We start from the raw sequence: 12650 nt of genomic DNA, 5'->3' as shown, positions 1-12650 counted from the left end.
CTATTCTGAATCTAATAACAGTGAAATCTGTAATCTTTGTGAGTCTAATTCTGTTGTTTGTTTCTGCTGATGCAAAGTACCTTGTTCCCAACAATGTTTTATGATTTTTTTATTAAAGAATAAAGGGCAGAGAATATTCCAGAGTTAATGATGAATCCCCAGAGAATCAACTAATCTCAACCCAAATAAAAAGAAACCCACATAAAGGCATATAAAGGTTAAAAAGCCAGAATGTTTAAGGAATTCTCCAGGGAGATAATTTTGTTTAAAAGGATCTTGACTTAATAATGCCAAGTCCAGTAAATTCTCACTCCCTGGGAAGTAGCAGAATACCCTCACGAAACACATTTGGGTAACGTGTTATTTCATTGCTGGTATTATTGTCAGCTTTAGTATTTTAATTTTGAGTATATGTATCACTATCTTGCCAGCTAAGGTATACATTTAGGTAATTAGGGATTTTTTTTTAAATCCCTTTCGATATCCATCCTTTTGGTATTCAGTCCTTGGAATGTTCCAAGGTTAATTAAATATAATTTTACTGTATTTCTGGAAATGAAAGTCAGAGGTAGATTATTTTTTCCAGCTCTATCAAGGTATGATTGACAAATAAAAATTGTGTCTATCTGAGGTATAGAACATGATGCTTCGATATACATATGCGTTGTGATGATTCTTTAATATTGATACCCAGATGGCAGCAGGTTTTAGTTTGCAGTAAACATGTGTACACACATGCTGCTGCCTTTTCTTTCCACACATCAAGCTCCATACCTGCAATTCATTAATCTTGTCCATGCACACCTTCAGGCTGGAGAACTGGGCATAGGAAAACGTAACTATTTTCAGATTTGTTAGAGAACAAAGGATTTACTGGGTTAGATTAATTTCACATTTCCATATCTCCTAAATTTTTTCACCCAATATTAGTGGAGTATAAAAATGGCGTTTCTCTGTATAATTTTTCTTCTCTAGAGTTGCCAGCATAACTACTATGAGGATGCAAAAGCCTATGGATTCAAAAATAAGCTAATTATAGTTGCAGCTGAAACAGCTGGAAATGGATTGTATAATTTTATTGTTCCTCTCAGGGCATATTATAGACCAAAGAAAGAACTTAATCCCGTAATACTTCTATTGGATAACCCGTAAGTATGTTTTAAAATACACAAACAAGAGAAAAAGTTGTTAATATTTTATCAAAAATAATTTAATTTACTTAGAATATTTTAAATCAGATACATTATGGCATATGAATCATTGGGAGTTATGTTCTGTGCTTTGCTACAAAACAACCATTGACAATGGCTGTGTTTCACAAACACAACTTGAGGCATCACTGGAGTACTCGGAGCCTTTTATTTAAAACTACTTTTGCAAGTGGTTGTTGCTCTCTACCAGTGGGAAACATGCCACCGAAATAATTACAGTTATTTTCCTTAAATTAATCAACTAGCCTGGAAAATCTCTGCCAAAACTGGACAATTTTGTTGTCTTTGTAAAGAACCATTAATTATCAGAGAAGCATATTAATTATCTATTTTATGCCATTCCATAACACATCACCATAAATTCTTATGATTATTCCACTGTTAAAACATATATTCTGTAACATAACATGAATAGTTTATACTTTACCATCTTCATTTATCTTGAAAATGTTTGATATACTCTTGTAAAATAAGACTATTTAAACATTTCAAAATCCTTATATGAATATAAATATACATCACTGAATTCTGTGGTCAAATCCATTGTATACTCAAATTACGATATTTCTCTCTCTGACTCAAATTAGTAGCAGATGGTCCTTAGATCAATACCATATTTTAGAATCCTCTGACTCTCTTCTTAAATTCTAAAGTGATGCAAATTTCAGGATAAACTAAATGAAGCCAAAATCCACTGCCTTGTCTCTGCTTTTAAAACTTATCAAAAAATTTTTCTCAAAACAGACATATCTCCCTAGTATAACTTCATGACTTTATTTGTTCTTTACGAATATCGAGGCACTCATTGATGCATCTTTTTCTTAGCATCAGTATCTCCATGATAATCAGCTCTAACCCCTGAGCACACCTCTAGAGGTTTCAGTTGAAGAATTTTCAGGTCTGATGACTCAGTGACTTTTTTGATACCACTTTGTTATCCAAGGAAACGTGAGTTGGATTTAGGACAGGTGTGGGGGAACAAAAACTTGGACCCAATGTCAGAAGAAATAAAACTTCATAAAACAAATTTTAGGAGAATAAAAGTTGGATTGCTGGATGGCTAGGGTGATGAGTATGGTGGCAAAGCACCTCTGAGGCCTTGGGATGTATCCTTAATTCTGGAACTGCTCTGTTAGGAGGCGCTAAGGAACTGGTTACGATCTCGCACAAGAAATGCTCATCAACTGCGTGATTTAGAAGTGTCCGATTTTGGCTCTTTTGGTTTATGGTGTGTGCACTGCCTTAAAAACAGAATTTAAGACGGGTATTTACAAGCGGATTGACTTAGAGCAAAGGTCCCCAGCGCCCCGGGCCGCGGACCGGTACCCCTCCGTGGCCTGTTAGGAACTGGGTCGCACGGCGGGAGGTGAGTGGCGGGCGAGCAAGGGAAGCGTCATCTGCGCCCCCCCATCGTTCGCATTACTGCCTGAAACTCCCCCCATCACCCCCATCCGTGGAAAAATTGTCTTCCACAAAACCTGTCCCTGGTGCCAAAAAGGATGGGGACCTCTGATTTAGAGCCTTCCCACTTGGATAGCTTGGATCAAAGTGGATCAATTCAGGCCCCAGAATACAGAGAAGCAGATAGGAAGAGGCTTGAAAAGAGGAAAGTGGAACTGTGCCTAAGCACCCCTGTGGTAAAGCAAAGGGCAAAAACTATCCTTTCACCTTCTTTATATTATTTCAAGGTATAAATTCTTGTCTTGATGTGTAAATCCCCTAACTGGGTTCTTGGACCCAATGTCAACATGTGAGTGTGTCAGAGGGTTTCTCCACACCTCCAGCAAGCAATGCTCAGGACACCAGCTTAGTTCTGGGGGAATTCAACTCACTTCTGACACCATCTACCCAGAAAGAGCATCAGATTCCACAAGTTGAAAGTTCACTCCTACAGAACTGCCCACCCCCACTTCAGAAGCCAATCAAACGCCAGGTTATCAACCCATAACTGATCAGCTATAGACTGGAAGTTTCAGTGACCCCCTCCTTGGACTTCAGATGCCAGTTGCATGTTCAGGTTGTTACCTGTACTTCTGACTGACTGGCTGTAAATCGGAGGTTCCCATAACCACCTACTCAAGGTCAAGTTATTTGCTAGAGCAGCTCACAGAATTCAGAGAAACATGGTACTTACTGGATTACCAACTTATTATAAAAGCATATAACTCAGGAATAACTAAATAGAAGAGATGCACAGGGCAAGGTATGGGGAAAGGGTATGGAGCTTCCATGCCCTTTATGTGGGCACCATTATCACCAAATCTCTACCTGTTCATCAGCCCAGAAGTTCTCCAGACTCCATCCTTTTGAGTTTTTAATGGAGGCTCCATTTGTAGGCATGATTGATTAAATCATTGGCCATTGGTGATTTAACTCCACCTCCTGCCCCTCCCCCTTCCTCAAAAATCAGAGGGTGGAACTGAAAGTTCCAACCCTGGATTCTTGGTTGGTTCCCTTGGAAACCAGCCCCCATCCTTAGGTACTTTCCAAAAGGCACCTCATTAACATAAAGCCAGTTATCCTGGAAAGGGACTTGTTATGAAGAACAAGACATCTATTTCTCCTTTATGGCTCTGAAGTGATTTCAGGAATGGAGGACAAGAAACCAAATATTATATCCAAAGATGCTCCCATTGCTCTTATCATTCAGGAAATTACAAGGGTTTGGGGATCTGTGAGCTAGGAAATGTGGTGAAGACCAAATATATGTGAGAAATCTGAGTGTGAATACCAAATGTACATTTCTTATAAATCACAATATTGTACTTTCCAAAAGAATCAGTCTTGCCGTATTTGGGAGTGTTTACTCCATAGAATGGAAATGGGCTCCTCTCTTTTTCCATATCCAGTCTTGCTACGTAATCTTATCTCAGAGTCATTAAACCCTCTTTTCCACATTATTATCCCAATGAGCAGGTGTCAGGAGCTAGGATTTCTTAAGCTGTGTGCCTGGTGTAGACTTTGGAATCACCGTAACTAAATCAGTCCCTTTCTGTTTGGTTTTGAATTAACAGGTTACCAGAACGCCCAATTATTGAATGATTAATTGATTCACATATTAGAATTATCAAATCAAGTGGTTATTTCTACTATCTTAATTCCTGAATCTGATCAATCATAGAAAAATCTGGAAACTCTGTTTCTCTTAGTTACTAGCAAACTTATCAGTATTTCAATATGAATATAGATGTAGCTTTTATTAAAGAATATTTTATCTGGATAAGACTGTAGTGACCATTTAATAAAATGAATATTCTTTGCCACCACCCTCTGTTCATTATAGTAATAATTGTTGAGCATTTACTACGAGGTAGTCATCATAAGAGATACCTTTTTATTTCCATTAAAACATATATCCATATCATAAAGTAATGATTTAACCTCAGAAAAATATACTAAGCAGCTTAAGATCTCAAAGCTTACAAATTACGATGATAATATTTAAACAAACCAATCTGTGTGACTTGATTACACCACTGTCTCTTATTTCATAGAAAGAAAAAACAGGCCAAAAAAGTTAAATGACTTTTCCCAAGGTCAATTCTAGGATTGGAACCTTCTCTGCAATTCATAGTTCATTTTTTTTTCAACTATATGATCTTACTTTACTTACAGGTTTTGTTATATGCAATAATACATTGTCAGTTGTTTTTACAAACAAGACTATTTTAACTATGGATTATTTTGCATTAACTTTTTTTCTTTGGTCTCCTAAGGATGGACAGTTTGGAACCCAGCTATTCACATGATGTTGTTTGTCAAGTGGTTTTAGTGGGGTTTGACTTTTTTTCAAAGGGTTGGGATGAAGGCGCAGGCTGTAAAAGTTATCAGCTTCCTGTAGATTTCCCGAAAATGATGTCTAACACTTTTATTTGTTGTTCTCTGTTCCTTTGATTGAGAATGAGGAAACAAAAACTAAACACCAATAAATAACGTTCCAGGAAGTTTTACGCAATCATCTTTTTTTTTAAACAATGAGATACTTGTTTCTCTGCTGTGGCTAGTACTTTTCAATGTATCCTACAGTATTACAAAGAAATATGATGCTTTCTTCTTTAAAATATTTCTGGGTTATAAGAATTTGCACACTAATAATTGTGCACACTTCTACAATTATTAGTTAGCTTAGTGGGGTCTGACTTTATTTTAAGTACACACAAGCATTGCTGAAAATACAATCAATACATAGCTACTTAGGAAATTTAGTTGAAAGACCAATTCATTCAATATACCAGAAACAAATAACAGATGCCACAAATATGGAATTTAAAAATGTAAATTAAATTTATGATATTCACGTACGTAATATGTCAAAATAAGTGTTCACAGTGTTTCCAAATAGAAAGCCTTCTCCATTTCATGTGGTAATTAAATAAAACCAGGCATTGGAAAACATCTTGCACTTGATACTGGTTCATTAGAGCTGGTCTCAGTTCTGATTGGTTGGCCATCTGTTCTGTTTGTTTTTGTGCCACAGTGATTTAAGATGTTTTGATGACCACCTCAACCTTGAAGATCAGCTAGTCATCGGATGATTCCATTTCATATGAGAGACAGAAAAGAGAGTCAGACACTTTGGAATATGTTACCCAAAGCTACACAAAGTTAAACTACAAGATCCAGGCTTATCTTCTTAATTTTTACAACATCTTGTTTAAACTATCCCTTAGCTAAATTAATCTTCTTTGCACATATAGCTACAAGTAAGCTTATTTCAAAAGTAATGTAAACTGTCTGATACGTCAGGGTCCTTATTAAAGACATTCAAACCTTAGACTCACACAGATCTGAAGCAAGATCTGAGCTTACCCTCTTGATAGGCCTGTTGCTTTTTACTGAGTTTCTGTAAGCCTCAATTTTCTCATTTGTAAAATGAGTGGAACATTTATCTTAAGTTAGTTTGCAGCTATATAAAATAATGTATATGAAGCACTAGTACAATATCTGACTCGTGAAAAGCAGTCAGGAAATGTCAGTTTCCCCCATTTCTACCAATCAAGAAAAGGACATTGTCACTATTTAAGCTGACAGGTGGTTTTGTGTGAAAACCCAGTTAACAAAAAAAGGGAAATTTATTTCAAGTTGTTGAAATTAAACTACTTCTGTATTTTTAAGGGAGAAATAAACTTCTTAAAAGTGGAATCATGAAATGCTAACAAAATAAACTGTCTCACTACATTCCTTTTTCAAATTTGAAATAAAAAATTAACTTCATTATAGTTAGTTAAATGCGAAATAATGATCTTCAGTTTGCAAATCCATGTAATTTCATGAAACTTTTAACTTCCTATCAATGACTAGCTAATTCATATTTGCATATAATGATAAATTTACAATGAAAGGCTTTGTAAAGATGTTTAGACTCATAATCATCTTTCTTAATAGAATTACAGTTAGAGCTCATTAATGACATGCTTATATATTTTTTTTGCGAAGCAGTTTAGTACCATAAAGACCTTTACCAACTTACTTAGATGAGCCAACATAATACACATGAATGTACGATTGATATGTGCTTTATTCCCTATTAAACCACATTTATCAGTAAAAGTAATGAATGAATCTATTCGTTACATAAGTTAAATTTTGCAGGGTATGATATACTAGATTCCCTAAGTTAGAGATGCTTCATCAGGACTATATATTTACCAGGTTTCAGGCAACTGAACTTGCCTTGTAACACAGCTGGATTCACGTAAAGATGAACCGTGGTACCACAATACAGATGTTAATTTCTAAGGGTTTGAAAGATTGCTTGTGCATTTTAAATACACGTTTGTTGCATAATTGCATATCAGTAAGATTCACGAGTTTCTGAAAACAAGGCAAGAATTTTGGTGTCCAAGTACCTCGAATGGTTTCTACTGGACAAAGCAAGAAAATACAAAGGCCGAATCTTCAGTTTTAACTCTAACAGAAGAGTTGGCGTAATGTAAAGGCTTACTTTGTCCGTAGTGACCCCGGTACTTCTTATCACATGGAAAATCTTCGATATCTTGATTAAGGTGAATTATTCAATAACATTAACTACTGTTGCAAGACTTGGGAAGACAGATATGTTATGGTCGACAGATGGTCAGCGAAGATAGGGGAAACAATTGAAATGATCTGAATTGTAAAAAAATGAGGAGGTTATTCCAGACAGCGTATAGCTCTGCAATTAATAATGAGGAATTATGGACCCAGCTCTGCTATGTAAGTTCTTGAGCTACTCACTTTATCTGACTGGAACTATGTTGGCGCAAAGAGAGAGAAAACAAAATAGTAACCCCCAAATGACACAGTCAAAAGGAGCTTTCAAAGCACCACAGAATCTCAGTGCTGTCCCTGTCTTGTGTCACTTGTATCCTAACATATTCTCCTCTAATCACGAAGTGTGTAAGAGAGATGGAGGGTCTTGAGCCAGCAGTGAGAATACCCCTTCTAAGCTTAAAATGCCAAGCCATGCCCAGAAAGAGAAGAATTGGCAGGTGCTAGCCAAGACCACTACTGGGACTTGATTATCTTTGTTGAAAACAACCTAATCATGAGCTTTAAAAATATTTGCAGCCTGTGATTCACTAATGTGAAAACTTCTATGAATGTTTGGGGGTAAATGATAAAAATAAATGCTAGAAGAAAAAGTTATCCAAAAATATCCAGAGCAGTAATATTTATAATAGCAAGATATTGGAAATAGCTTCTAACTCTAGTAATGAATAGTATAAAAGTGAACCATAACTTATAAACCGAATCACTGAGGATTATTTAAGTGAATTGTGGTACATTTATAACATGTAGTAATATGGGGAAACTTAAAATGGCTAGGAAGTCATTTATTGATGGCAGAAATGTGATCAACTGTGATATTCTTTGGAAGTTTTCTTTTTATGCTTCACTATACTGAGCATTCTTTTTCTTTAGAGTAGAAAGAGGTGAGGATGTTCAATAGGAAGAAGATAAATCAGGGAGGACAGGATGTCTTCAGGCTGGGATGAGCACCTGGGATGTTGTAGGGGCCACACTTCCCTTTGCCTAGAAGGTTCCCTTTCCTTCCCTTTTACTGGGCAAACTCCTACTCATTCTTCAACATCCTAATTAAATATTTCCTCTGTGAAGTGACACTCAATTCTGTCTCCTCAGTGCAACCTATTCCTTATTTTTTCAGATTAAAACTTATATTGTAATTTTATGCTTTTATATATATGTGCCAAAAACTCTAATTCTTATAGTACAGGTTGACAAGATATTCATGTTTGCATACACCTGAGTATACTAAAATGTCTATTAGATAAAACTTTTTGGATACATGTATGTTGAGTGAATAGATGCGTGAAAGAATTAATAACTTTATAAAGGGAATAAAATAGATTAGCTAGTTTTTAAGGAAGCTTCCTGGTTTATGATTCTTGGCCCAAATATGCATAAAGAGTAAAGATTTTTGTTGTAAGACATATTTGCTCAACAACATATATTGAGGAAGTCAGTAATGTAGAAGATGAATTACTTTAATTTTAATTATATATATATATATGGCATAGGTGCATATACTATATTTATTGATATGCTGATATATTAAGGGACATGTTGTGATTCTATGTATCCCTTAGAGAAAACTGCTTTTAATAGGCATGCTAATTTAATTCCTTATGCTTCATATCATCAAAAAAAATCATTAGTTCCCCATTTTATAAGATTTTCTCAGCATGAATAATTTTAAGCTCATTGGTAAGACATTTTGGTCATAAATTAAGAGTGTCAATTCAGTGTTTTTGTAGAATAATGCCATAATGTTTCTGATTTAGAAAGCAGAAATACAACTGATTTTTATAATTGCTGAGTGCATTGTATTATTCATGACAAGTGCAAATGACATTTTTAAATTCATGTTAAGAGAAAAGGCACTTAAAATTAATCTTGTCAACAGTTTTTAGTTTTGGAAATGAAAACTAAGTCAATTTACTTCCTTTCCTTAGAAGTGCTGCCACTGTTGTGACATTGTGTTTCATTTTGTAACCCATCTGCTACTTAGGCCAGATATGCATTTTCTGGATGCAATCTGTTGGTTTCCAATGGTTTACTACATGGTGGGCTCTATTGACAAGTAGGTGACAAAATCTTTGGCACACTAACTCGTGTGGCGTCCTGTGGTTTGTCATGTGCTGTGCCCCTGTGTCGCATGATGGTTGTAACTTGCCATTTCAGTGTTGTAAATATGATGTATATTGCATGTAAAGCTTATGTTCTTGTGTTATACATCTTGCATTCAAACTTCCTAAGCACTAATCTGTTGTTGAATTAAAACAAATCTTGCTGCATGTCAATCTTGTTCCCTTTCTAAAGCTATTCCAGTTTTGCGTCATCTGTAGCAGTAACATTATTACTGTTAACATCCTTATAGAGAAAACCTAGAATTTCAACATTGTCATACATTGGTATCATTATCATAACTTCTGGAAACCGTCACAATAATTTAGAAATGCTCATTTAAAATCAGATTTATTAATTGGAACATTTCCTTGACAGTCTATTCTGGTAACATAATAGAGTCTATAATTTCCAAAATTTTATTAATTAAAGGTCAGATGGGTGCAATGCTTCAGTTTTAAAATACAGATTCTTTTATATGCATAAGTATAACATTATGACAAGTATAAAAACTAAAAGATCAGGAAACTAATATTTTTAGAAAATGTGTTAATTTTCCATTCTAAAAAAATCAGCCCAGAGCTGTCCAAATAAAATGCTAAAAGTTATCCACTGAGAACTTTCATGCTTACATTTCATCTTGTAGATGCTGAAAAAACAAAGCTTTGTAAATTCGACAGTGTTTATTGGCTGTGGACACATTAAAATCCAAACAGATTAACATATATTTAGCCTCCATTCTACATTAATATAATTTACATTATCAGTTGTCATAATAAATACTAACCAACTAAAATGTAGATGTACTGAAACTACTATTTAAATCCATGAAAGGGAAATCAACCCATATTTTATCACTAGTAATGTTTCTTTGTTGTGATAGTATTCTATTAAAGTCAATTAGAACATTATATTTAAAAGATGTAAAATAAACCTCTCATCTGTCTTTTTTGATGTAAACTATCAAATGAATTCTCCCTCTATAAAAGTATTTTGGGGGAGGAAGAGAAGAATGGAAAGGATCAAATTCGTAGGATTAGAGGTGAAACAGGATTGGCCGCAAGTTGCTAAATGTTGAAGCTTGGTGATGTTACAGGAGGTTCAGTATATCTCTTCTGCTTATGTTTCAAATTTTCCTTAAATATAAGTAAGCAAGCAAAAGCTATGAATGAATTAAAACACACTCACAAAGATTCCTCTATATTCATTCCTTCACGTTCTAGATCTCCTTGAAAAGGAAGTCAGGGAAGGTTAGCAAGAGGGGCATTGCCAGTTAGCTTATCTGTAACGACTTTTCATCCATGTTGACTTTTTTCTTGGGTCGCCATCTGGTGACCAAACTGTGTAAAGCAATCATGCTAAAGAAAAAATAGGCGGCAGCTTTGCAGATAAGATAGTGGGGAGAATTTATGATAGACACAGAATTATAAGAATAAATCAGTAGCCTAATAAAAAAAGGAAAAAAAGAATAAAGTACAATATTAAATGAATATAAATAACTTAAATTTAAAACATGAAGAACAAAAAAGTTTCTCTGTGGTTTTATGTATTTTCTATAGATGCTATAGATTTCTTTATATTTAAACTCATATTTAATAATAATTACTAAAATTGTTTGCCAAAGTTATGTGTCAACAACAACAGCCAATATTTTGAATATGGAATTAACTGATATATACAGGTTAGGTAGCTACTGACTATTTAGTACAAGTATTCTGGTGGTGAAGTTTTTTGTCAAGTCCCAACTTTATTGATTTATTGCTGATGAAATATTCATTTTTTATTATCACTTCTATCTGTGTATATTTTTTCGATCAAGCTTACCTTCTACCACTTTATCTTCCCCTTTTCCTGTATAGACAATTATGATGTTTTTAATGAAGAAAATAAAGATTATATGAGCTGAAATATGAGAAAGTGGATTAACACTGTACTCAGGTCGGTTGAAGACATAAGATTTAGGCACCGTTTTTATGGTCCATAAGGGACCATATCACATTCGTTTTCTGCCTACTTCTTTCTTTTTTAAAAAATGTATTTTAATAGATGTAGGAACAATTATGGATTTCCTAGATAAATGGAACACTCTAGTAAAGTGTTGCTAGAGATTTAAACTTGTTCATCACATTGATTGGATGTTATGGTCCTGGCCCCTCTCACCATAGGAAATTTATTTGGAATAACATTCTGTTTCCACAGTTTTAGCCATAAAATCCCTGCCACAGAACACTGGGCCTGATTCAAGAGAAAAATTTTTTCTGGACTACTCCTGGGGAGCTTGGACTCAAAGCTTTGGTAATACTCTCTCACCATATAACAGAGTAAGAAATCCTGCCTCTTGCCTTCCTGTAAAAGGAAAATAATTCCCTCTAATGTGAGATGGCTAATTCAAGTGATCATGCACTTGGAGAAAATCCTTGGGAAACTGACTCTTCCTTTTAAGAACCTGAGAGGAGCTACCGTTCTTTAAGTTTTACACTTCTTATTTTAAATCAGAAGATGTTGAAATCAATTAGCCCAATTCTTCTTATCTGTCTTTAATCAGCTCTGAACCTAGAATATTCTTGCACTCATTCAAGTATAGTCTTTGTTATCCAATTCTGTCCTGTTTTAGTAGTTTGTATGAAGCCAAGGCAATGAGATAAGGGTTTCCTTGATTCAGTTTTTATGGTAACATTGTTTTTCAATACTAGGTAACATTTTTATCAGTGATGGGGAGAAGACTGACTCTATGGTAACTCATAGGAACTTGTGTCCTAGTTTAGCAATTATTTCCTGCAACCAACAAAATTAGTTATTTCAATTACTTGCTCAAAAGTGGCTAAAAGGTAGGCTTGAATGCAACTGATATTTATATATTTTACGTGCTCTTGGCTGTGTAGAACAAATCTACAACACATAGCTTTACACAAATAAATAATAGACATTTAAAAATAAATATTTTTAATAAATATATTTCCTTATTAGGCTTGACCATCCAAATTAATAGAAGTGTTCATGTCTATTCTTACCAAAAGTGCCTCAGGGATGAAAAAAACGTGAATGTCGTGCCTTTGAAATCATATGCTAACTATAGAAACAAGGTTCTAACATGCTCTAATTCTACTTGATTGCAAAATGGGTGTTTCCATGTTTTATTTATAAAATTAATAAGTATTAAATAAAGATCTTTAATACATATGCTTTGAAATGGTTGATATCTAGTGAAACATAAAAACCCCCAACTACAATTTACTTCATATCAGCAGAGAATATTGTATTACATCAGTGCCCATCACATCGACCAGTGTCCTCTCTGTAAAAGCCACCTGT

At 34.6% G+C, this 12650-nt stretch overlaps 1 protein-coding gene across 3 annotated transcripts in view; it reads left to right on the top strand.

The window, feature by feature from the left end:
• The window catches only part of KCNT2 (potassium sodium-activated channel subfamily T member 2), a 371544-nt gene that overhangs the window by 280658 nt on the left and 78236 nt on the right, over positions 1-12650 (top strand). For 2 of the 3 annotated variants that reach the window (XM_057729620.1, XM_057729619.1), the window contains one exon: positions 976-1148. In XM_057729620.1, the coding sequence (XP_057585603.1) occupies positions 976-1148 (173 nt within the window). Of the gene's footprint in view, positions 1-975; positions 1149-9222; positions 9295-12650 lie in introns of all 3 variants that reach the window. The other variant, XM_057729618.1, reaches the window with a different exon arrangement.

Source organism: Hippopotamus amphibius, chromosome 3 (genome assembly GCF_030028045.1).
Source record: "Hippopotamus amphibius kiboko isolate mHipAmp2 chromosome 3, mHipAmp2.hap2, whole genome shotgun sequence".
In the NCBI taxonomy this organism is placed as follows: Eukaryota; Metazoa; Chordata; class Mammalia; order Artiodactyla; family Hippopotamidae; genus Hippopotamus; species Hippopotamus amphibius.
The sequence above is the reverse complement of the archived record's forward strand: the minus strand, read 5'-3'. Positions and strand labels throughout refer to the sequence as shown.